A 27,318-nucleotide genomic window follows, 5' to 3' on the forward strand; every position below is an offset into this window, starting at 1 on the left:
AGTTCTCTGGCTGAATTGCCAGCTAATCATATTACAGCTCCCGGCATTTAATTTTTTTTTTTAAGTTTTGTGCGAGTTTCTTTACATGGTAAATTGCCCCAAACTATTGCCAAAAGCACAGTGGAACTTCATCTTAGGGAGATGTGCAGCTCTCAATTACCACAGTGCACAGTGGAACTGAGCAGAGCAATGTTGTTCTGAAGATCAGGGCAGCTGCACTCTCACTCTCTCCCCTTCAGTTCCCAGTATTTACAAAATGGGATTAATCATCCTAAAAACATTTTTTCCCTCAGATGTTATTCGACTAAATAAGTCATTGAGTTGTGTGCCATTGGATAGGGCATTGAATACCCTTTAATTTGCTGAATAAAAAAGACTAAAGCAGAACCAGAAATCTTTTTAAAACCTGGTCCAGAACTCCAGGATTTCAGCAAATCCAATTGAACACAATAATAAAGAAGGCTTTCATGAAATGGGTCTCCTATTTTTCATTTTATTTTCATTTCATCTTCATTTTCATTCTGCCTGTTCTCCATTTCATCATTGTTCTGGCTGGTTCAATTGCTCTTCGTCTCCTACCAGCTTTCTATTGGCTCCCGTGTTTCCCAGTTCACCAACCAACCCAGTACATTGCTGTCATTACTATGAGATTACAATAGCTACAGCTGCTCGTGCTGCTCTTTCTAAATCTTAACATAAGTCAAGAGACCATATCATAATAAACTAGCTTTCCATGCATTGTTGAATTTGAGAGACTACTAACAGGATCCACCACGACGTTACAGCTTGTTTTGAATGTTTAATTTATAATAGTGAGGGATTATTAAAACACAGTAATCTAGAAAAATGACATTAAACAGGTTCAATTATGAGCTGAAATGTGATTAATTTTAAAGATGGCATTTTGGATTTCGAACATGTTTTGCAGATATAACAAATTTGTTTGAAATCCAGTTGATCTTGATCTTGTATGAAATGCATTACAGTGTGCCACCTGGTGTGTACCTTTTAAAGTACAACTGAACCTTCCCACTTCAGTAACTTAATTTATCTTATTTGAAACAACATGGATGTCTATTTTATAAACTTTGGGTTTTAACACAGAATCTTCCTATCCATATGAAGATGCTCTGCATTTGCTCAATGCTGACCCAGTCCCCTCTATAACATAATTGTTGGCAATCAATTCAAAGATATCCAATTAAATTCAGTACATGCATACATACACTGTTGCACTTAAATATTTTTTATGGCATAGGACCAAGTTGACAGCTAACTCTGCAGTAAAGGAGACATTTAACAGTTCTAGCTCCACTGAGGATTTGGTTAATCTAATTCTAGTGCTATAATAGTTTGTGAGATGCTATTTACCTGGAAATACTTCTGGGCATTCCGCAATCAACGCGCCATCTCTATAGATCATGGTGATTGGTACATGGAACATTTCTACTAACTATAATTAATTTGAAATTCTGTATCACCTGCATTCTAACATGAACATAAACAATTTTGCATTGATGTACCTTGTTTTAATAAGGTTTGAAAGATTTGTTGAGAAATCAGTTACCATTGTCATATCACAACTTTTACAAGTTTCTGCCTTTTCAATAATGCTACAAGGATCTCGTTGTTGGCAACAATTTTCAAAACAGAGTCAAAAATACTGTGGTAACATCTTAAGATAGAAATAACAACTTATTTGTCTACTAAAAGCAAAATGTGTTTTGTGTTTGTGTCTGTACTGAAGCTCTTCTCTAAAAACATAATCTAGAAATAATGTAAACCTTTAAATAAACTAATAAAACATTACAAAGGCTAACATAAAACAGATGTGCAATTTTTTTTGAAAAACCTAGAAAATAAGATCCACAAGTATTAAAATTATTGAAAGTTTTTTGTTGTTTTGGATAATTATTAAGACTTTTCATGTGAAGCAGATCCAAGGCAGTAAGCAGCAGAGCATATTGAGTCCACTAATCAATGAAGGGTTTAAAAGCGACCGTGACATTCAGTGCATAGCTTCTCTCCGAGTCATCTTCCACACAATACTCCACACAGCTGTCTCATCTTCCCCAATTCCTTTCAGAACTTCCCACGTTTCAGAGTGCAAAATTCATTACGTTGTACTGATTCTGCTCAATTCTTCTCTAATGGCTAAAATACAATGAGAGGTGATGTCAGTAGGAATAGGAATCTAACATTTTACTATTCAAATATTATAGACAATGAATTAATAGCTGGAATTAATATTCAGTATAGTTTAGCAGCTGAATGGTTACAGAGAAGCACCCATACATTCTGTAGGAAATCTATTCCACAAGACCAAGGCTGAATTTTGAGAAAAGTTAAAAGAAAGTTTACAGGGCAAACTACAAAAATCTAAACATAGTTAAGATCCCTGTCATTTGAATTAACCAAAATAAATACTGTAAAAGCAAATTTGGTTCAATTCTCCGCTGTTCCACTGAGCGGCAGTGGTGACCTACCAGATTTCGGTTTTTATAAAACTATGGAGCTGGCAATTTAGTTACAGGAGGTCCCTGATTTCTGAACACCTGACGTACAAATGCTCGTACTGATGAACGCGATCCCATACAGGCAACTTAAAACACTCGACATATGAACATTTCCTTATGAACAGCTGTTTTCCGTTGTCCTGCATTGAGTTCCCTCCTGGGGACAAATAGACTTGTGAACGGCCCCCAGAACAGAAATCGTTCGCAATCCGGAGACTGCCCATACTAAGATATAGTTACAGTGCAAAGTTTTCATTTAAACTATGTATTTTAGATCCCTATTGAGGTACAGCCAATCATTTAATATCCAGTAATAGAATTTTAGATACATTTTATAAATGATGGCAATTTAGATTAAGTTAAATCGAGTTTGGAGAGCTAACTAATTACAAGGGACCATCAAAACATCTTAAAGAAATAGAGCACATTGGAGAATCCAGTCCCTCAAACATGTTGGTATTTCACTGTTTATCACAGTCAGCAAGAAAATAGTGCCTACCATCAATAATTTCTTCCTTCACCTTGTGCAGCTCCTTGACGACTTCCTCCAGTATTTCCTGTTGAGTTTAAATTATAAAAAATGCAAGCTGGTTTGTACAAGGTCTGGAAGGGTAACTCTGTACATTTTAACTGAGCAGTTCAAAGTAAGATTTGTTATTACTTTGAAGATTAAAAATGCAAACTACTTTATGGGAAACATTTAATATTTGATAGCCTCTCCAGTTCAGACATACCGACTTCAATCGATCAAAATCTAAGGCATCTGTGACCACGTCATTACTGGTGCCGCTTCCCGGCTTCAGCCTATAGGGCAGGGAATAAAAAAATAAATTAAGCTTGGGTTCTAGTAATAGTCACATCTGAAGTACTGACAGTCTATGCAGCAGCAAGAGGCATCAGATTAGCATTCTTAAAGGGAAGGCAAGACAAGGCAGTTTTATTATCTAGTTCTTCTTGAAACTAATATTTACATTTCACTGGCCTGATGTCCTGTGGCATTGTGTACATTGTAGACTAATCTGGGACTGCAGGGGTCCTCTTTACAGACAATCTTTCCATGTGTTCTGTAAAAAGAGTGACTGGAAATCTGTTTCCCCAATGCCACCCAACTTTAAAAGCCAGAAATATAAATGCTATAATTTAATGCTCCATCTGTTCCACGTGTACATTTTGGTTTGAAAACGTTTCCCATCAGCAAAGGGGAGTTATAGAAATAGGGCAAGAAGGCTCTAAGGAGAAAAAATATCTGAAAATGGTAAATGTATCAAAGATGTTGAAAGTATTTTGTATCAGCACAACACTGTTATTTGTTTGAATCCCACAATTAGTCCTGGCGATATTTTTACTTAAAGTAGGCACTAGCTTCCTGACTGCAGTCAGATAATTGCCATTCTGTTCATTTAGTATCCTGGGTTTCAGAGTACTCAATAATTGATAGATCATATTTCCATTTTAAATTCTCATGGTCATGGTTATAGTGAAATCTGTCTATGTGCACTTGACATACTATAATAATGTTCTGAAGGAGCAATAGTGGTGGGAAGGAGGCCACAATTACATTGTCACAAGTTTACCATTGGCAGTTTCCATCATAAATTTGGAAGTGAAATTGATTTCAGAAATATGAAATTAAAAATCAGAATGTTGCAGTTTATCATAGGTACTGAATTATGTCAAGGCAGCCCAATCCAGTTAATTCCACCATCTAACTTGGATTACAATTACTCTTCTTCCATCTGTAATGCCATGGGCAATCAATGAGTATAAGATTATATGAGGAGTTTTGCTGTACATTGGATTACATCTGAAAACAGCCCTTCTCACTTTAAACAATTAAATTGTTAAACTTGCTCCTAATTCAATCAGTTTGGAAGCACTAGGAAGCAGTGTGGCTCAACTCTTCTTGCAATATTATCTATTTGTGGATAAATGCCTCACTGCTGCTTGGTAACTTCCCAGGTGAGTGATTTAAATTGGAATTGTGTTTCTGGTAATAAGAAAGGCTATCCTCTTAGTGGCAAATATTACTGGGTCATTTCAGCATCGACAATGTGCAACAAACTAAACATAATGGCGTTTAGTTCTGCTGGTCACAGTGACAGCAAATAATGCACAGCTTCACATTGCCACGTTGTATAGCAGATGTACATTACTGACAAGAAAGTTAAACAATCTTTAGTAGGAGCATCATAAAAGGTGGAATGGAAAGCTCAAAAATAACTGGGGAAGCTAATTAATTCATAACAAAGGAGATATTTCTGTTGTACGGATATACTGATGCTTTTGGAAATTAATCAAATACTATTTGGAACTAGGGTCTTAGAGAAGTGATGACAGGGATAACTTGGGTCCTAAAGCTCCTCAGAAGTGTTAAAAGTTCAGGAAAAATCAATTGGACAATGATAGCGAAACATCTGGAGTTATTGCTTAACATGCTGATCAATGAGATCTTAGAATCATAGAATTTTTACAGTGCAGTAAGAAGCCATTCAGCCCAATAAGTCTGCACTGGCCCTCTGAAGAGCATCCCACTTAGACGCACCCTATCCCTGTAACCTTGCATTTACCACCTAATCCACCTAGGCTGCACACCGCTGGACACTTTGGAGAAAGTAGCATGGCCAATCCACCCACGCTGCTCATCTTTTGACTATGGAAGGAACCAGAGCATCCACCGGAAACTCTCACAGAAACAGGGACAACACATAAATTCCACGCAGACAGTTGCCTGAGGCTGGAATTGAACCAGTCGCTGGCTATGTGAGGCAGCAGTGCTAATCATTTAGCTACCGTGCCATCCATCAAAAAAACTTCTGATTGCCAAACTTATTCAAAGGAAATGGAATTGTTTTATTGTGATGCAGATGTTTAATTGTTGCACAGATTCTTTTGAACGTGCAATTGTGTAGCCTCCATTTGGAACCGGACAGGTGAAATATGAACTAGCAAAATTCAAGAGATTTGTTCACTATCTGATCACATCACTATAGGTAAGCTGAATAGAGATTGAGAGACCAAGAGGGGTCCTACAGCTGCACATGTGCTCCTGCTATTTTCAATGGGACCTGGTATTTTAAATGCATATTAATTATTTAAGTTTGTAAACTTTTAAGCTAAACTTCAATACTGAACAGGTTTCTCAATCTATATGACCAGGTCATAACCTTCAGGTTGGACACACACATGAAATAGCACATTGACGAACATTGCGTTGTCATGGAAGAACAAGGTGAAGCAAGCTGTTTAACAATGCAGTAGGTGCCAGTTTATAGTTCTGGATATCCAGTCTGCAGTTGACAAGGAGATGCGCATCCACGAATGGATAAGCTAAAAAGGATTAAAAACTGTTTCTTTCATTTGTACCTAGAAGATGAAAGATGAGACTGCACAACATTCTTAGCTTCAGGACTCTTCGTCATAAATGCATTTCTAAAACAATAGAATGGAATTAGAAAAAATGAATTCAATATTCTTCAAAAGTTAAAATGCAAAAAAAATTATGTTCTTGAATTTAAAACACCTTTGTGTACAAATGAACTTCAAGGTAAGTGACCAAAAGAAGCAAAATATGAAGTCACTACCTGATGGCATGCCTTAGCTTTTCAGGCAATGTGGGCACCCTAACTGCTCAATCACTGAAATTCATCAGTACAGGAAATCACTCCAGTTAGCACAAACACATCAATTGTATTGCTGAAATATTAAGGCCAGAAAAAAACAGAAACAACACCTTAAAATATTTTGTTGTAACTAATAAGTAAAAATATAATAAAGTTTTGTCAGTACTCACTGTAAATTGGCTTTGGTAAAATTTGAATGCTCAAAATATTTGTTAATGCTCAAAATATTTGTTAACCCTTTCACAAGTACAAACCTTCAGTGGCTTGTTAACTTAATTGCAAGTTTAATCCATAAGTATTTATCTTACTAAATCCTCAGCTGCATTGCTTTGTTGTAATATGTTTCTAATAGCAGGACATTTATTGTTAGTATGACACTGAATACTTGTCGATAACCCCACACCTTTGTGCATATTCCACTGTAAACTATCCAATAGAGTAATTATATTTATGAATCCCCTCAGTTTACAGGAAGATATCACTTGTTGTACAGTTGGAATCAAACAAACAAACATTTATATTTGCTGCAACAGTCTGCTCGTACTCAACATGACTCGATTATTAGTTGAGGATGTACAAGTAAGGATAGCTATTATGTCTTCCTAAAAGCCAGCTCATCTTTTTTCTGCATTCATGGAAGGCGAGAATCATTGACTTGGTCAGTATTGATTGCACATTCTCAAATATCCAGGCAAAGGTGGTGGCGAACAGCCTTCTTGAACCACCACAATCCATGTGGTGTACATACACCCACAGCATTAACAAGCAGGATGTTGATTAAGCCGGATGCTTTCTCCTGACTGGTGTCAAAGTTCTTGAGTGTTGTTGGAGTTGCATTCATTCAGGCAAGTAGGCCGTTTTACATCAGACTCTTCACATGTACCTTGTATATGGTGCAGAAGTCAGGATGTAAGTTACTCACTACCCAATTCCTAGCCTCTGACCTGCTCTTGGAGTTACAGTATTTATGTGATTGGTTCATCTCAGCTTCTGATCAATGGTAACCACCCCCCACCACCCCCCTCCCCAATGCCTTATGTTTATAGTGGTGGATTCAGTGGTCGTAATGGCCAATGGTTAGATTGTCTCTTGTTGGAGATGGTCATTGCTTGGGATTTGTGTAGTGTGAATGTTACTTGCCACTTATCAGCCCAAATCTGGATTTAGTCCATTTCTTGTTGTACATGGGCACAGACTGCTTCAGTATCTGTGGAGTCACAAATAGTGCTGAACATTGTGCAATCATTGGTGACCATCTCCACTTCTGACCTTACAGAGGAAGGAAGGTTATCGAAGAAGCTGCTGAAAATGATTGAGTCTTGGACACTACCCTTGGATAATCTTTAGAAGATTGAGGGGAGATCTAATAGAAATTTACATGATAATTCATAGCTTAGAATGGATGCTGAGAAATTGTTTCCGTCAGGTGGGGAGACTAGGACCCGTGGGCATAGTCTTTGAATTAGAACGGGTCAATTTAGAACAGAATGAGGAGACATTTCTATAGCCAGAGAGTGGTGGGCCTGTGGAATTCATTGCCACGAAACACAGTGGAGACCAGGACATTAAATGTCTTCAAGGCAAAGATTGATAAATTCTTAATCTCGCAAGGAATTAAGGGCTACGGGGAGAGTGCGGGTAAGTGGCATTGAAATGCCCATCAGCCATGATTAAATGGCGGAGTGGACTCGATGGGCCAAATGGGCTTACCTCCACTCCTATTTCTTATGGTCTTACCCTGAGGAACTCCTGCAGTGATGTCCTGAAGCTGAGATGACTGACCTCCAATAACTGCAACAATCTTCCTTTGTGCCAGCCGAACAGTGGAAAGATTGTCCCCCTTTCCTTCTGAGTCCTGTTTTGTTCAGGCTCCTGGTTGCTACTTCTGGTCAAATGTTGCCTTTGTATCAAATGCAGTCACTCTTGATAACCTTTCTCAGTTCCTATATTTGGACCAAAGCTGTAATGAGATCAGGAGCTGAGTAGCCATTGTAGAACCCAAACTGAGCATTACTCAACAGGTTATTGGTAAGCAAGTACTGCTTGATAGCATAATTAACAACCCTCTTCATCACCTTGCTTGATGATTAAAAGTAGGCAGATGGAGTGGTAATTGACTGGGTTGGATTTGTCTTGCTTCTTGTGCATAAGACATGTTTGGGCAATTTTCCACATTGCTGGGTAGATGCCAGTGTTGTAGCTGTGCTTAAACAGGTTGGCTCGAAGTGCAGCTAGGTCTGGAGCAGAAATCTGAAGTACTATTCCGGGAATGTTGTCAGTGCCCAGCACCTGATGTCACATGGAGTGAACTGAATTGGTTTAAGGCTGGCATCCATGTTGGACAGGACCTCTGAAGAAAGTTGAGATGAATCACCCACTTGGCACTTTTGGCTAAAGATTGTTGCAAATACTTCAGCCTTGTCCTTTGCACTGATGTGTTGGACTGCTTCATCATTGAAGATGGTTTATTTGTGGAGACTCCTTCTCCTGTAATTAGGTTAATTATCTCCCATCATTTATGACTGGATGTGGCAGAGCTTAGGTCTGATCAGTTTGTTGTGGAATTGCTCAGCTCTGTCTCATTTTGATTATGCTGTTTGGCACACATAATCCTGTATTGTACCTTCTCCAGAACAACATCTCATTTTTATGTATGCCTGGTGCTGTTCCTGGAATGCCCTCTTGCACTCTCCATTGAACCAGGTAGAACCTCCAGCTTGATGGTAATGGTAATGTGGGGGTTATACTCAGTCATGAGATTATGGATTGTGTTTGAATACAGCTCTGCTGATGCTGATTGCCACAGTGCCTCAGGGATACCTAGTCTTGAGTCGCTGCATCCAAAAAAATCTATCCCATTTTCGACATAGTAATAGTGCCACACAACACAACAGAAGGAACCCTCAATGTGAAAGTGGGACTTCACCTCCAGAAGGACTGTGCAATGGTCACTCTCACAAATACTGTTACAGACAGGCAGGCAAATTGGTGAGGAAGACATCAAGTAAATTATTCCCTCTTGTTGGTTTCCTCACCACAAGCTGCAGACCCAGTCAAGCAGCTATGTCCTTTCAGAATTAACCATTTCAATCAGTGGTGCTATTATCAAGTCACTCCTGGTGATGAATGTTGAGAGGTGCTGAGGGGAGGCAGTAGGTGATAATCAGTAGGATATTTCCTTTGTCCATATTTGATATGATGCCATAAGACTTCACAGGGTCTGGAATCTATGTTGAAGATTCCCCGGGCAATTTCTTTCTGACTGTATATCACTGCACTGCCACCCCTGGTGGAGGAATGATGATGATGATGGTGATTGGGACATTGTCTTTCTGGTATAAGAATGACAACATCAAGGATGACTTGAATAGTCTGTGAGACAGTTCTTCCATATTTTGCATAAGGTTTCAAAGAGAAATCAACACTTCTGTAGATTTGGAGTTAAAATTGACCAGACCAGGGGAGGTTTGCAGATTTTCTAGAATTTTCTTTGCTACAATTGACACTGGTTTTGCAGTCATCATTAGACTAGCGTTTGATTCCAGATTTATTAATTGAATTTGAACCCATATTCCTAGAGCATTAGCCTGGGTCTTTTATTACTAGTCCAATAACAATATCATTACACCAATGCTCACACCAGTCACCCTCCTGTCCAATTAAATGTCCCCCTTCTCCAAAAATGATACTGGAGAGGGTAGTATATTTTGCTTCGAGCTAATGTGCGAGATCCCTTTCAATTTCCAGAAAGGCAATTGATCTATTAACTTGGTCCATTTCTCTACACACAGATGCTGTTTGACCTGCTAAGTAATTCCAGCACTTCTTGAATTTATTACATTGATGCATGGATCTGACACATTAAAGTAAGATTAACATTAATGTGGGGTACAGTTACCTCAGTTGCCTAAATGGCTAGCATGTGGTTCAGATTAACACCAATAGTGTGGGTTCAATTTCCATTTCAACTGAAGTAGGCTTGGGACCTGTCTCCTCTCCCTACCCCTGAGGGTGGAAGGCATTGCTCAGTACACAGCATGGCATTAAAACCAAAAATACACTCTAGCTACGACGTCACCACACAGGCACTAACTGCAGACCCCACTTTGTCTGTGGCTCACCTGTAAATGATGCAACACTGTTGCCTCTGGTGACTCTCAGGTCCACTTATACAGTTAGCAATACAGTAGACTCCAAATATAAAACATAGATTAAAAAAAACTCTGAAAAAGCAAACTTGACACTGAAGTCTGACAAGATGCTTTATCATTCAGTGTCATCCTCAAACCTTCTGCAGATGTTAGAGAATATCTAGCAGTCAAAAAAAGAATTGGGAATAGCTGAGATAGACTCCACACTATCCAGAACCCCAGGCTTCAAGAAGCAGTTCCAAAATATAAAGAAGACATGAGACATAAGAATAGTTACCAGTGACCATCCAGTTGTTGATGAGTTAACTGATGGTGCAGAAAGTGGAACAACAGCAATTGTTCTATTTTAATGGAAAGTATTTCTTGCTCTTAATTGTAAGTGATAACATTCAGAACTCTCCTCAAATGTGGTTTTACACATTATGGTGAAGGATACCAACGATGACAAAAGAGAATGAATATGAATGTTTTACACAATACTGTATTATCAGGCATTTGCAGGAAAGATGCACAGATAGTGTACAGACAGTTCCTGATGTGCAATATCACAATTATATCCAATGAGCTGAACCCCACAACCACAGAAAATGTACAGAAATAAGATCAATCATGAATGCTGTTACCTTTGGCATGATGCTTGTTTGAAACACTTAATAAGTAAAGAAGAATGTGTGTTTATACATCACCTTTCATGATGTTAGGATGTCTCATAGTGTTTTACAATCAATTAAACACTGTTGAAGTATAATCACCGTACGTTGTGGGGAAACACAGTCATCAAATTTCACACAGCAAAATGCTAGAAAAATTAATTTTGTAATAACTAGATAATCATTTCTCGTGACATTGGTTGAAAGATAAATACTGGCCATGACATAAGGAGAGCCATTCTACTGATCTTTAACTAGCGAGATGGTAATTATAATGTTCAACTGAGAGGGCAGATGCATCATGTTAAAGGCAGCATAGCCCATGGTGCAGTGCTACATTGAAGTGTCAATCTAGATTATCTGCTGAAGCCTCGGCAGTGGGACTGGAACCTCAAACTTCTGACTCGGGGTGAGTGCTAGCCAAGACTGACACTAAGTCTAATTACTAGGATCACTAAGCTGACCTCATTCTCAAATGTCAGATTGTGAGCACTTAACACACCCACTTAAAACTACAAAGCAGATCTACAATGCCAGACATGAGTGAACCTCATGTATCAATCCATGGGTCAGCTGTAAAACAGAATTTAATCTGCATTATTTTTAGCCCACCCAAGCTCAGGGGGGAATACTATTTCACATCAGTATGCTGTCCGCCTTTATATTCTGGAAGGTCAAAGGGCAATGTTTTTACCCACTGTGTCAACACATCCCAAAATAACTTGTGAGTGAATTCAGACAGCTTGCCAGGTTCAATTAACATAATTTCATAAATGTTAGGTAGTCCCTTCTGGATATTTTTCCAAAAAACTGACACACAGACTATAGCTTGGTTGTCACCATTTAGCAAAATCTGATAAATAAGCATTTTATTAAAAACCTGCTTTCAAAGTGTCAAATTTATATTCATCCTTTAACTGCTCACCTTGAGAGAGTTCCTGTCTTTTCGGTGGAGTTGGCCCTTTCCCATGGCTTTTTACCAGTATCTGTTGAGAAATATTTAACAACATAAATTCCTTATTTCAAGAATGTTAATTTGTTGTAAATTTCTCAATAAAAAGACAAATTACTGGACATTTGTGTATTTTGCTGGAAGGGACTGGACCTGACATTATGCAGAACTGCTACACCAAATGTTCTTTGTTTGTGTTAGGGAGCTGCTTTCCTGCTGATAATTTCCAATACTGCCAGATTTGTACCATTTGGTAACAGTAGGACAGCTGCCTTTCAGGCTACTGTGCACATAAGTGCTGATTTAGCTCAAGTGTGGAATTGGTATTGTGGCAGATACAAAAGAAATGATCTCGACCGGAAAACAATCTACTAGAGCTCCAATTTCAGTTTCATATACAGGGTATACCCAGAACTTTTACTGAGTCAATCAGTGTTCAACCCTATTTATGGAGAACTGTCCCATTGTATTCATGGAATTGTGACCCCAAACCTGGCTTCAGTCTAAAAGAAATGTGGACATGTGAACAAGACTTTTACAATCCTCTGTACAAATGTGTCAAGCTGCACTTTTTGTTAGGTATAATTTTAACATCTATTTCTTTGTACCTTTAATATTATTTCAGTATCAAGTAACAAACATTCACCACTTAAAAGTACATTATAGCTTTGAGCAATTGCATCCACATCCCATGAAAGAATAAAAAAAAGGGCATCACAGTTAACCCAATTTGGTCTTAAGCATACCCAACCGTATGCTTATTTTAGCAATGATCACTGGACAATGATCAGGAGTGGAAAATTCCAGTGATTTATTATCTGCTCTAATGCAGGGAAACTGAAGTGATATAGCACCATTCTAATTGTTGCCATTGTTGAGATGGGCTTATTCAGCGCAGGTGAGAATCAAATTGAACGTTTTGCTACAATCAACCATTGCATTTAGTCATTGGCCACTACAGGTACTTTCTTTCTTTATTAAACAACTCCTGAAACTTGCCTTTACGACAGATGTTACTAGATTATGATTAAGATCATGTCATGGATTGTACGATTTCGAGAGCCCACAATAACACCAAAGTACAAATAATTCCACAAGAAAGTGGAGTTGTAGGTAGATGGGGACAGTGAAGGAGGCATCTGGTATGCTTGCCTTTATTGGTTAGTGCACTGAGTACAGGAGTTGGGAGATCTTGTTGTGGCTGTACAGAACATTGGTTAGGCCACTTTTGGAATATTGTGTGCAATTCTGGTCTCCATGCTATTAGAAAGAATGTTGGGAAACTTGAAAGAGTTCAAAAAAGATTTACAAGGATGTGCCAGAATTTGAGGGTTTTAGCTATAGGAAGAGGCTAAATAGGCTGGGGTTGTTTTCCCTGGACCTTTGTGGCTGAGGGATGACGTTATACAGGTTTATAAAACCATGAGGGGCATGGATAGAGTGAGTAGACAAGGTCTTTTCCCCAGGGTGGGAGAGTCCAAAACTAGAGGGCATAGTTTCAAGGTGAGAGGGGAAAGATTTAAAGGGACCTGAGGGGCAACTTTTTCATGCAGAGGGTTGTGCATGTATGGAATGAGATGCCAGAGGAAGTGGTGGAGGCTGGTACAATTTCAACATTTAAAAGGCATCTGGATGGGTTTATGAATAGGAAAGGGTTAGAGGGGTATGAGCCAAATGCTGGCAAATAGGACTAGATTTATTTAGGATATCTGGTCAGCATGGACAAGTTGGATTGAAGGGTCTGATTCCATGCTGTACATTTCTGTAATATCATCAGTTTAATTGTTTCAAAGTTTGTTTTTATAAAACTGGCCTTCCTTCCAGTAAATCTTGGCTATGCCAAGATAACATATTAATTATTTTGTTGTAATTCAAGGGCAATGCAAAACGCATTCATTCGGAATCAAATGAACAACTAAAATATCTAAACGCTCCCACACACATTTAACCTCACTTAACAGCAAGGTGTGCAGACACTAAAGAATTTGATGCCAATAGAAATACATTTAAAAGGATTACAGATCTCAATGGGAAATGTACATAATGTTTGAAATATAAATAGCTGCCCATGGAGATTGTGACTCAAGAAAGATTTGTGATCTCATACATAGAAAACATGCAGAGTTTTGGCATGCCTTGAAGTTAAAGTAGTGCACATCTCAATGAAATGCTTGAAAAGATACTGAAGGGGACAGCAAAAGGCACAGTGGCTTTCTCCCCAAAGGGAAATAGTATTATATTATAAAAATCACACAGATGAAAATTGTTTTCAAACTGAAATTTAGAGAATGACTCAAAATAATGTTTCATGATAAACTTACAATGTTTCGGAAAATTGGTCAAGGTGTAGTGGGGAGGAGGAGGAGGAGGAGCAGGTGGGGAAGAGGGCACAGGAGTCCACACTAAACAACACACTAAACTGAATATGTAAAAGTGAATATGGTGTGAAAATAATTAATGTGTCCTCATAAATATTTTCAGAACACAAAGGACTGGTGCAGGAGAGTCTTGCTGTGAGTATATCAAGCAGCAATTTGCAAGGATCTGTATCCCTTTGCTCCCTGACCATTCATGTATCTGTCTGGATACATCTTAAATGATGCTATTGTGCCCGCCTCTACTACCTCTGCTGGCATTGCATTCCAGGTACCCACCACCTTCTGCATAAGAACTTTCCACGCATATTTCCATTAAACTCTTCCCCTCTCACATTGAACTCATGACCCCTAATAACTGAGTCCCCCACTTTGGGAAAAAGTTTCTTGCTATCCACCCTGTCTACACTGCTCATGATTTTGTAGACCTCAATTACCCTCCAACCTCTGTCTTTCTAATGAAAATAATCCTAATCTATTCAACCTCTCTTCATAGCTAGCGACCTCCATACCATCAACATCCTGGTGAATCTCCTCTGTACCCTCTCCAAAGCATCCACACCCTTTTGTTAATGTGATGACCAGAACTGTACACAGTATTCCAAATGTGGGTGAACCAAAGTTCTATACAACTGTAACATGACCTGCCAATTCTTGTACTCAGTACCCCGTCTAATGAAGGAAAGCAAGCCGTATGTTTTCTTGACTACTCTATCGACCTGCATTTCCACCTTCAGGGTATAAAGGACCTAAACACCCAGATCTCTCTGTATATCAATTTTCTCCAGTGCTTTTCTATTTACTATATATTTAGCTCTAGAATTGGATCTTCCAAAATGCATCACCGCACATTTGCCCGGATTGAACGCCATCTGCCATTTCTCCTCCCAACTCTCTAATCTATCTATATTTTGCTCCATTCTCTGACAGTCCCCTTCACTACCTGCTACTCCACTAATCTTGCTGTCATCTGCATGCGGCCTTCTAGGTCATTGTGTGTTGCCTTTTGAATGAATCCAAATTTTGCAACATGCACAAAAAATGCTTTCTTGCTTTTCAACCACTTACTGCTGCGAATCTACATTCTCCTACTTAACCAAAATCAAGACGCCCTTAGGGTCACAAATGACGGATACCCAGCTAGAGGATCAGCTAAAACTGCAGACCTCCATGCTGCAACCAAATATTCAAGTGCTTTCCTACAAAAAGAAGTCATAACAAAGTAATTAAAAGGTTAGTTAACTTTAGAATTAACATTTGTTTTATTTTTTTTAGTTAGTTAGTACATGGTAGTTAGATTTTTACAAAATAATGTGAATTTTGAAGAATGTATAACTGAAGTTTCTTGGATGCGGCCTTATTAGATTACAACTAACATAATGCGGCCTTCCAACACAATAAGGTTCCCCATCTCTGACCTATACCGTCCTCTAGATCATTTATGTATATCACAAACAACGGTGTTCCCAGCACGGATCCCTGTTGAACACCACTGGCCACAGTTTTCCATTTTGGAAATTCCCTTCCATTACTACTCTGTCCCCTGCTGCCCAGCCAGCTCTCTACACATCTAGCGAGTACACCCTGGACACCATGTGACTTCACCTTCTCCATCAGCCAACCATGGGGAACCTTATCAAACACCTCACTGAAGTCCATGTAAATGACATCTACAGCCCTTCCCTCATCAATCAACTTTGTCACTTCCTCAAAGAATTCTATTAAGTTGGTAAGACCTTCCCTGCACAAAACCATGCTGCCTATAAGCCCATTTTCTTCCGAATGTAAATAGACCTTATCCCTCACTACCTTCTCCAGCAGCTTCCCTAACACTTACGTCAGGCTCACTGGTCTCTAATTATCTGGATTATCCCTGTTGCCCTTCTTAAACAAGGGGACAACATCAGCGATTCTCCAGTCCTCCGGGACCTCACCCATGTTCAAGGATGCTGCAAAGATATCTATTAAGGCCCCAGCTATTGCCTCTCTCACTTCCGCCAGTAAGGTGGGATAGATCCCATTCAGGATGGGATGGGATGGGATGTATATAGGATGTTGCCTCTGGCTGTGGAAGGGGGAGGCATCTAGGACCAGGGCACACTGTTGAGGATAAGGAGCAAGCCAATTAGGACAGAGATCAAGAGGAATTTTGCAGTCAGGTGTTAGTGAATCCTGACCAGAGAGCTGTGCCAGCCCAGTCATTGAGTGTGTTTATAATTGAGATCCATAGGTGTCTACATCTTGTTAACAACAAGGTATTTGGGGATAGTGTGGAATATCAGCTTTGAGGTAGACAGTCAGTCAGTCATCTAGAACAGCAGAATAGGTGTGAGAGGCTGAATGGCCTATTCCTGTTCTGATGTTTGTGTACTCATAAGACTTGAGCAACTGATAACCTGAGCAACATCAGTGAGATTGACATAAATGAAATAGAAGAGTTAAATGGGAAAGAAAAAACAGAATCAGAGTTGTAAAGTTCCGTTTTACACAAATAACAATCATTTATGGAACAGATTTTCAGCAGAATACTATTAAGAAATTGAGTGGAATATTTTAGAAAATAATTGCATGTCGTAATGAGGGGATTTTTAGGATTTCTCTGGATGGGCATGATTTGGAGGTGCTGGTGTCAGACTGGGGTGTACAAAGTTAAAAATCACACAGCTCCAGGTTATAGTCCACAGGTTTATTTGGAAGCACTAGCTTTCGGAGCACTGCTCCTTCATCAGGTGGTTGCAGTGTGATGTAAAAGATGAGAGACCTAAACAACAGGTCTTTTCCAATATATAATTTCAGTTACATTACACTGTAAAGTTTTGCTATAAATTCTGTGTATTATGATCTTATACTCCACAACCACCTGATGAAGAAACAACGCTCCGAAAGCTATTGCTTCTAAATAAACCTGTTGGACTATAACCTGGTGTTGTGTGATTTTTAACTCTGGATGGGCAGCTTACGGTGGGCTAAGGTAAAAACAATGACTGCAGATGCTGGAAACCAGATTCTGGATCAGTGGTGCTGGAAGAGCACAGCAGTTCAGGCAGCATCCAACGAGCAGCGAAATTGACGTTTTGGGCAAAAGCCCTTCATCAGGAATAAAAGCTTTATTCCTGATGAAAGGCTTTTGCCCGAAACATCGATTTCACTGCTCGTTGGATGCTGCCTGAACTGCTGTGCTCTTCTAGCACCACTGATCCAGCTTACGGTGGGCTACATGGTCTTCCTCATTCATGAGTCTATTTTGATCTCCAACCACAGACCTCAGATGGTCTGAAAAAAAGCACAACCCTGCCCTCCATTACATAAATGGCTATAAATTCAGTTGTGTATCATTCACGTTTTCAGAGCTGCAGGTGATGTTTCAGTTTCAAAACTGCATCCATGCTGTGTTCTTTCACTTCTCATGCTGGTAGTACAGGGTGCCCTTTCAGGCAATTTGTCAATGTGGGGCTGATAGCAGGAAAATGCACAGTAGGTACTGTGACTTTAACAAACACTGATTTGACTTTAACAGTGCCATTTTCAACCTCGATGCTCCAGTTAACTCTTATTCTCACAGAGCACAGCATCCAGTCAGCAGCAGGAGACATCACCACAATGAGAGGACCATCAAGCATTTTCAGGTTAGTTGTTGATCAGTTTCTGCTGCTTTGTGTGTGTGTGCTGTTTACACTGCAAACAGAAGTTAGTAAAGTTTACAAAAATGAGGAAGGAATTGATTCTCATTTCAAAGACTTCATTCATGTCAGAAAAGCGCTTTTAAAAGGGTGAGGAACAGTGAGGTCAGTGCAGGAGAGAGAGAGAAAGAGAGAGGGAAAGGAAGAGACCCATACTACTAACTGACACAGCAGTGAACCTGCCCAGTTACTGCCTTTGCTGTTTGAATTCATGTATCACTGGACATCGAAGTGCATCCAGGAAAATAAACAAACAGTGAAATTCATAACTAATCTTGGAGGAGATTTGGGCGAGGTCACAGCACCGAAACAGATAAGTGAATATTTTTAAGTGTGCCCTTACAGTAAGTCTGCAGTAGTGAGTATAGTGGATTCTTTCTTGATTATATGTTATATTGAGATATGCCTCTTGATTAAACTTAAAAATATAAGCCATTAGTATTAAGTTAGCCTGGAGCAGTGTTTTGTCGAGGAATAAGACAGTGCTATTTTCTGGGTCTGTAGATTGAAAGGAGCAAAAATGGCCCTTAGTAGAGTGAGATGCTCTTCTTGTCAGATGTGGGAGTTTAGGGAGAGTTTACGGGTTACTGAGAATTTTATCTGCAATAAATGCCGTTGATTGCGGATCCTATCAGAGCGAATGGATCGGTTAGAGAGACAGTTAGAGGCAATGAGGAATTTACAAGAGCAAGGGGATGTGATGGATGGCAGTAATAGGGAGGGAGAAAACTCACAGATACAGTCACATTGATGGGTTAACTCCAAGAAAGGTAGGAGAGGGATGCAGGTGGTGCAGGAGTGTTCTGTGGCTATCCCCATTTCAAACAGGTATGCTGTTTTGGAAAATGTAGGGGGTGATGGATTCTCAGGAGAGTGTAGCACGAACAGCCAAGTTTCTGGTATTCAGACTGGCTCTAATGTAATGAGAGGTATGTCGGGTTCCAAGTTATCGATTGTGTTAGGGGGACTCTCTAGTCTGAGGCACAGACAGACTTTTGTGTGGCCAGCAGCGAAAAATCAGAATGGTGTGTTGTCTCCCTGGTGCCAGAATCAAGGATGTCTCAGAGAGGGTGCAGAATGTTCTCAAGAGGGAGAGGGACCAGCAGGAAGTTTGGACACATTGGAACAAATGACATAGGAAGGGAAGAGGATGAGATTCTGAAGGGAGAATATAGAGTTAGGCAGGAATTTAAAAAGGAGATCCTCAAGAGTAGTAATATCTGGATTACTCCCAGTGCTGCGAGCTAGTGAGGGCAGGAATAGGAGAATAGAGCAGATTAATGCAGGGCTGAGGAGCTTCTGAATGGGAGAAGAATTCACATTTTGGATCATTGGAATCTCTTCTGGGGTAAAAGCGACCTTAACAATAAGGACAGATTGCACCTAAATTGGAAGGGGACTAATATACTGGCAGGGAAATTTGCTAGAACTGCTCGGGAGGATTTAAACTAGTAAAGTGGGGGGTGGGACCCAGGGAGATAGTGAGGTAAGAGATCAATCTGAGACTGGTACAGTTGAGAAAAGAAGTGAGTCAAACAGTCAGGGCAGGCAGGAACAAAGCAGAGAACAAGGTAGGACTGATAAATTAAACTGCATTTATTTCAATGCAAGAGGCCTAACAGGGAAGGCAGATTAACTCAGGGCATGGTTAGGAACATGGGACTGGGATACCACAGCAATTACAGAAACATGGTTCAGGGATGGACAGGATTGGCAGCTTAATGTTCCAGGATACAAATGCTACAGGAAGGACAGAAAGGGAGGCAAGAGAGGCGGGAGAGTGACATTTTTGATAAGGGATAGCATTACAGCTGTCCTTAGGGAGGATATTCCCAGAAATATATCTAGGGAAGTTATTTGGGTGGAACTGAGAAATAAGAAAGGGATGATAACCTTGTTGGGATTGTATTATATCCCCTAATAGTCAGATGGAAATTGAGAAACAAATCTGTAAGCATATCTCAGTTATTTGTAAGAATAATAGGGTGGTTATGGTAGGGAATTTTAACTTTCCAAGCATAGAGTGGGACTGCCATAATGTTAAAGATTGAGATGGAGAGGAATTTATAAGTCTGTACAGGAAAATTTTCTGATTCAGTATGGGGATGGGAAATAAGGCAGGGCAGGTGACTGAAGTGACTGAGATGTTAGTGGGGGTGCACTTTGGGGTCAGCGACCGTAATTCTATTAGTTTTAAAATAGCGATGGAAAAGAAAAGACCAGATCTAAAAGTTGAAGTTCTAAATTGGAGGAAGGCTAATTTTGATGGTAAGGAGAATCCAAAGGGTTTTTACAAATACATTAAAGGACAAAAGGGTAGCTAGGGAGAGAATAGGGCCCCTCAAAGATCAGCAAGGCAGCCTTCGTGTGGAGCCGTAGGAGATGGGAGATACACGAAACGAGTAATTTGCATCAGTATTTACTGTGGAAAAGGACATGGAAGATATAGAATGTTGAGAAATAGATGATGACATCTTGAAAAATGTCCATATTACAGGGGAGGAAGTGCTGGATGCCTTGAATCACATAAAAGTGGATAAGTCCCCAGAACCCGATCAGGTGTTGTTTCCCTGGTGCCAGGATCAAGGATGTCTCAGAGAGGGTGCAGAATGTTCTCACGGGGGAGAGGGGCCAACAGGAGGTCATTGTCTACATTGGAACCAACGATATAGGAAGGAAAAAGGTTGAGATACTGAGGGGAGATTACAGAGAGTTAGGCAGAAATTTAAAAAGGAGGTCCTCAAGGGTAGTAATATCTGGATTACTCCCAGAGCTACGAGCTAGTGAGGGCAGGAATAAGAAGATAGAGCAGATGAATGCATGGCTGAGGAGCTGGTGTAGGGGAGAAGGATTCACATGTTTGGATCACTGGAAGCTCTTTTGGGGTAGAAGTGACCTGTACAAGAAGGATGGATTACACCTAAATTGGAAAGGGATTAATATACTGGCAGGGAAATTTGCAAGAACTGTTCGGGAGGATTTAAAATAGTAAGGTGAGTCAAAAAGTCAGGGCAGGCAGGGACAAGGTAGGACTATTAAATTAACCTGCATTTATTTCAATGCAATGGGCCTAACAGGGAAGGCAGATGAACTCAGGGCATGGTTTGGAACATGGGACTGGGATATCATAGCAATTACAGAAACATGGCTCAGGGATGGGCAGGACTGGCAGCTTAATGTTCCAGGATACAAATACTACAGGAAGGATAGAAAGAGAGGCAAGTGAGGAGGGGGAGTGGCATTTTTGATAAGGGATAGCATTACAGCTGTGCTGAGGGAAGATATTCCCAGAAATACATCCAGGGAAGTTATTTGGGTGGAACTGAGAAATAAGAAAGGATGATCACCTTATTGGTATTATAGACCCCAAAATAGTCAGAGGGAAATTGAGAAACAAACTTGTAAGGAGATCTCAGCTGTCTGTAAGAATAATAGGGTGGTTATGGACGGGGATTTTAACTTTCCAAACATCGACTGGGACTGCCATAGTGTTAAAGGTTGAGACGGAGAGGAATTTCCTAAGTGTGTACAAGACAATTTTCTGATTCAGTATGTGGATGTACCTCTAGAGAAGGTGCAAAACTTGACCTACTCTTGGGAAATAAAGCAGGGCAGGTGACTGAGGTGTCAGTGGGGGAGCACTTTGGGGCCAGTGACCATAATTCTATTCATTTTAAAATAGTGATGGAAAAGGATAGACCAGATCTAAAACCTGAAGTCCTAAACTGGAGAAAGGCCAATATTGACGGTATTAGGCAAGAACTTTCAAAAGCTGATTGGAGGCAGATGTTTGCCGGTAAAGGGATGGCTGGAAAATGGGAAGCCTTCAGAAATTAGATAACAGGAATCCAGAGAAAGTATATTCCTGTCAGGGTGAAAGGGAAGGCTGTTAGGTATAGGGAATGCTGGATGACTAAAGAAATTGAGGATTTGGTTAAGAAAAAGAAGGAAGCATATGTCAGGTATAGACAGGATAGATGCAGTGAATCCCTTAGAAGAGTATAAAGGAAGTAGGATTATACTTAAGAGGGAAATCAGGAGGCCAAAAAGGGGACATGAGATAGCTTTGGCAAATAGAATTAAGGAGAATCCAAAGGGTTTTTACAAATATATTAAGGACAAAAGGGTAACTAGGGAGAGAATAGGGCCCCTCAAAGATCAGCAAGGCGGCTTTTGTGTGGAGCCACAGAAAATGGGGGAGATATGAAATGAATATTTTGCATCAGTATTTACTGTGGAAAAGGATACGGAAGATATAGACTGTAGGAAAATAGATGGTGACATCTTGCAAAATGTCCAGATTACAGAGGAAGAAGTGCTGGATGTCATGAAATGGGCAAAGGTGGATAAATCCCCAGGACCTGATCAGGTGTACCCGAGAACTCTCTGGAAAGCCAGAGAGGTGATTGCTGGGCCTCTTGCTGAGATATTTGTATCATCGATAGTCACAGGTGAGGTGCTGGAAGACTGGAGGTTGGCAAATGTGGTGCCACTGTTTAAGAAGGGTGGTAAAGACAAGCCAAGGAACTATCGACCGGAGAGACTTACCTCAGTGGTGGGCAAGTTATTGGAAGGAATCCTGAGGGGCAGGATGTATATGTATTTGGAAAGGCAAGGACTGATCAGGGATAGTCAACATGGCTTTGTGCATGGGAAATCATGTCTCACAAACTTGATTGAGTTTTTTGAAGAAGTAACAAAGAGGATTGATGAGGGCAGAGCAGTAGATATGATCTATATGGATTTCAGTAAAGTGTTCGAAAAAGATCCCCATGGGAGACTGATTAGCAAGGTCAGATCTCATGGAATACAGGGAGAACTAGCCATTTGGATACAGAACTGGTTCAAAGGTAGAAGCCAGAGGGTGGTGGTGGAGGGTTGTTTTTCAGACTGGAGGCCTGTGACCAGTGGAGTGCCTTAGGATCGGTGCTGGGTCCTCTACTTTTTGTCATTTACATAAATGATTTGGATGCGAGCATAAGAGGTACAGTTAGTAAGTTTGCTGATGACACTAAAATTGGAGGTGTAGTGGACAGCGAAGAGGGTTACCTCAGATTACAACAGGATCTGGACCAGATGGGCCAATGGGCTGAGAAGTGGCAGATGGAGTTTAATTCAGATAAATGCGAGGTGCTGCATTTTGGGAAAGCAAATCTTAGCAAGACTTACACACTTAATGGTAAGGTCCTAGGGAGTGTTGCTGAACACACAGACCTTGGAGTGCAGGTTCATAGCTCCTTGAAAATGGAGTCACAGGCAGATAGGATAGTGAAGAAGGTGTTTGGTATGCTTTCCTTTATTGGTCAGAGTATTGAGTACAGGAGTTGGGAGGTCATGTTGCGGCTGTACAGGACATTGGTTAGGCCACTGTTGGAATACTGCGTGCAATTCTGGTCTCCTTCCTATCGGAAAGATGTTGTGAAACTTGAAAGGGTTCAGAAAAGATTTACAAGGATGTTGCCAGGGTTGGAGGATTTGAGCTACAGGGAGAGGCTGAACAGGCTGGGGCTGTTTTCCCTGGAGAGTTGGAGACTGAGGGGTGACCTTATAGAGGTTTACAAAATTATGAGGGGCATGGATAGGATAAATAGGCAAAGTCTTTTCCCTGGGGTCAGGGAGTCCAGAACTAGAGGACATAGGTTTAGGGTGAAAGGGGAAAGATATAAATGAGACCCAAGGGTCAACGCTTTCACGCAGAGGGTGGTGCGTGCATGGAATGAGCTGCCAGAGGATGTGGTGAAGGCTGGTACAATTGCAACATTTAAGAGGCATTTGGATGGGTATATGAATAGGAAGGGTTTGGAGGGATATGAACCGGGTGCTGGTAGGTGGGACTAGATTGGGTTGGAATATCTGGTCAGCATGGAGTTGGTCCGAAGGGTCTGTTTCAATGCTGTACATCTCTATGACTTTATGACATGTTCCCAACCACTGAAGGTGTAGTTTGTGGTGCCCTCGGTGTACAGCACAATAAGGAAGAATGAACAGAAGAGATTAGCTATTCAAAAACAGAGGAGGGAGAAAATGCTCTCAGCAAGAGGACATATTTTCAGCCACAAATTCCCTAAACTCAATGAGAAAGACTCAGTTTCATGAAGGACTTGTTCATTGAGATGTGCCACCTGTTGCAGGTCACTCTGCAGTCTAAATTAGGGCAAGACTAGCATAACTACTGGCTGTAACTGTGACCAGGGCTTTGAAGTTTTTCAAGCCAAGACCTGTTGAGGCTAGTGTGGGCATCACCTCCAACATCTCATAATTTTTATGGCCACTGATGCTCTGCATGCAAAAGGAGGGGAATATGTTATAACTTTCTCTTTCTGGAGTCAGATGGTCAGATGCTTTGAGAAGCTGCAAACCCCTTTGAGCACTGATACATGCCACATTGGCTGCAGTCTCAAGGTTCATGGCAGAAAATTGAACTTGCTTGACTTTCAGTTAAGTTTTTTCTGCAATGCCGCAGTGGAAGCTGAGGTATCAGCTATCAGATGCTACCACATGTTCAGACCTACAGTGTGGAAGTTCAGTGGGCCCACTACTTCCATACTGAAAATGAGATACTCCAAGCTCTATGCAAGGTGTTGTCCAACTTCTCAAAGCTTCCTGCCAACATTCATCAGAGAATCCATGTGTTATTGCATTCTCAGGTGAGTATAACTTAAACTATACTCTCCCCTACCCTAGCTTCAGACCACTTAGGTTGGTATCTCCCCATGTTCAGTTCCTCCCTCTAAGTTAACCTCTCAAGTATGTATGCTTGAATCAGTGGCTGTGAATGTGACATTTGGGAATGGTATTTCTTCCCCATACTGTCTTCCTGGTATTTCATCACTGCCTGGCCAGGTAGATTTCTAAATTTCTAGATTTCAGAAGGACAAAGATACTAAATTCTACTGACAACAAGGAATGAACATATCAGATATATATTTAAACCATCTGCAGCTTGATTATTAGAAGTAATTGTGGGTGAGGGGGAAGTAGAATAGTACTATCATCTTCCACATATTCAGCCCTATCATTGGCTACCAGTTCAGTTATGGCTGCTCCAATGGAGGCAACTACTATCCTCCCTCCATTGTAATTTTATTCCCTGTCTTGTTGCTGCTACTTCCGCAAATAAAAGAGGGAAATGAGTGAGTGAGTATGCCACAATACATTTAGGTAATGTAACTGGCTGGCAGTGAGTGCAAGCTATGAGATGTGGGAGTACATGGCAGCAGTACTGTGGGAGAATGAGGTGAAGCTATGAATTATCGTAGATGTGCAAAGTTATCTGGTGCAGTTGCTGGATATGGCATTTGAAGTTGCATTCATCAACCTTGGCCACTTATAAAAGGTTACTGAACTTGCTTTGATACAGTTAACTTCAGATGCTGGGAATAGACAGCTTACAGCCCGAAGGACTCAACATTGAGTTGTCCAATTTCAGGTAACCTCCCTCTCCGTCCCCTGACTCCCTTCCCACACCCACCCCCTCCCCCTCCCTTCCACCCCTCCCTGCCAGCAACTGGATTCAGTCCTCCCATTCACCAACCAGGTCCCTATCCCCACCTCACCACCTTGCTCCCACCACCTCTTTTATCTGCAGCTCCCCTTACACCCACCCCCCAGTCCCCACCCCCAGAAAGGTTACACCTGAGATGTTGACTCCTCCACCTCCTGATGCTGCCTGGGCTGCTGTGTTCTTCCAATCTCTTGCTTGTCTATTTTGGGAATAGACAGCTGACATTGACACTGTTAGTTATGTGCTCCCATTGCATTTGGGATGCTTGTCTGATCCCCTAAAGATAATGCACCTCTTTTTTTCTTTCCTCTCTCTGCATCAAGGCTTCCAATGCTTTTCCAGGAAAAGAAGCTCTGACATGTCATGTCACTCTTGTGTTTCTCCCAGGTTAAGCATATAGAACGACTTCCAGCACTTGCTCTTGTTACCTTCTCTTTAAGAGGTCCAGACTAGATTAAAACTTCTCACCACTGACTACGTACTGCCACAGTGGTTTTATAACTAAGTAGCACAAAGTTTGCCTGCTGCCTGGCTGGAAGCAATGGGTACAGGTTAATTCTGCATCGCAATTCCCACATCATTTTCTAGGCTGTTATAATTCACATGACCGCAGTGTGTGTGAAATTTACAGGTACAACATTCCCAAAACGGCTGCAATTTCCATCTCTCAAATGATGTTCACATTCATAATTCCACAAATAATTGATTACAGACTTCACCTGTTGAATTCTGCAAACCAGGACCTCGTGAACTGGGTGAAGGTGAAGAGCTTGCATCCTCCTGGTTAAAATAATAACAGCAATAATTCTAATTATTATGATTTTCCTTGTCAAAAAGGTATTTTACTGTTTTTTCTTTTTAATAACTTGTACTAATGCCGCTTAAGAGCTTTCTGTTAACTACTTTTTGTCCTTTTGTCATTTAGATCAAACCTTTTCTTTTGAGAACATGTCAGTAATACTTTATATCTGCCTTCATATCTGCAGCATGAGTTTGTCATTTACTATTATGTAAATCTGACCTAATATGTGCTTATAAGGAAAAGAAAAGCTGATTACACACATTCTGTGTTTCCTCCTCTTTTTTGTCACTTGCTTTATCTGTTTGTTGGGCAGCTTTCCTCCTGAAAAGGGAGAAAAATAAACACATTTCAGTCTTATGTTGTTGTTAAAAATAATTAGGCCAGTTGCAACAGAACTTTTGCGAGTCTTTTTCCTGCTCCGAAGTGACTAATTGTAAACTGAAATTTTTCTCACATTTTGCAAAAAAGTCTTCTACCCATTATGCTGGAGAGCATTTTAATTTGGTAAGTGAATAAGTGAAAATATTCAGCACATTTCTTTTCATTCTGCTGTGCCACTGCTTTTCAGAGTTAACTCAACCATGTTCCCTGCACATAGTCAGGCTCTGTTTAGAATCAGCTTCAATGATTTATCCGTGTTTTTTTGTAGTTGGTTCAACTCAAAGGACTGAAGAAGGCTAAAAGAAGAAACAGATGGCGTAGTGATGGTATCGAGCTCAGCCAGTTGGACATCATAGAACATGAGTTCCCTCACTGGGGCTGTAAATCCAGTCCAATCAGGGAGCCTTGGCTGACGGAGTGTCAGAGGTTCTGTTCACTCTGAGAACTGGCTCTGAGGAAGGCTAAATCAGTGTCAAGGACTCTTCACATGTAAATAAAGGGTGACTTGGTCACAGGATACCAGCCTCTGTGGAGTTTTTCTAGACAGGTTATATGAGTGGGCAATGATGTGGCAAATAGAGTACAAATGTGGCAAAATGTGGAATTGTCTGTTTTTGCAGGTAAAATTTTTTTAAAAATTCTAAATGGTGAGAGATTGCACAGCTCTGAGATGCAGAAGGATCTGGG

General features: G+C 40.5%; 1 protein-coding gene and 1 long non-coding RNA gene across 2 annotated transcripts in view; one reads left to right on the forward strand and one right to left on the reverse strand.

The window, feature by feature from the left end:
• Window positions 1-783: 783 nt before the first annotated feature.
• Window positions 784-27,318, reverse strand: part of LOC122553525 (ena/VASP-like protein) — a 283,915-nt gene continuing 257,380 nt past the window's right edge. Inside the window, exons 8-14 of the mRNA XM_087989777.1 lie at window positions 26,511-26,571; window positions 26,168-26,228; window positions 11,863-11,923; window positions 5,880-5,945; window positions 3,251-3,320; window positions 3,016-3,073; window positions 784-2,154 (exon numbers count right to left, since the gene is read on the reverse strand). Of these exons, the coding sequence (XP_087845903.1) occupies window positions 2,117-2,154; window positions 3,016-3,073; window positions 3,251-3,320; window positions 5,880-5,945; window positions 11,863-11,923; window positions 26,168-26,228; window positions 26,511-26,571 (415 nt within the window). The 3' untranslated portion in view covers window positions 784-2,116. The remainder of the gene's footprint in view (window positions 2,155-3,015; window positions 3,074-3,250; window positions 3,321-5,879; window positions 5,946-11,862; window positions 11,924-26,167; window positions 26,229-26,510; window positions 26,572-27,318) is intronic.
• LOC122553526 (uncharacterized) lies at window positions 15,248-27,130 on the forward strand. Its single transcript, XR_015757888.1, has 3 exons — window positions 15,248-15,497; window positions 17,827-17,890; window positions 26,900-27,130. It is a non-coding gene; the product is annotated as an uncharacterized LOC122553526 (long non-coding RNA).

This window comes from Chiloscyllium plagiosum, unplaced genomic scaffold (genome assembly GCF_037043375.1).
Source record: "Chiloscyllium plagiosum isolate Xiang-an unplaced genomic scaffold, Cpla_swu_hap1 HiC_scaffold_8, whole genome shotgun sequence".
In the NCBI taxonomy this organism is placed as follows: Eukaryota; Metazoa; Chordata; class Chondrichthyes; order Orectolobiformes; family Hemiscylliidae; genus Chiloscyllium; species Chiloscyllium plagiosum.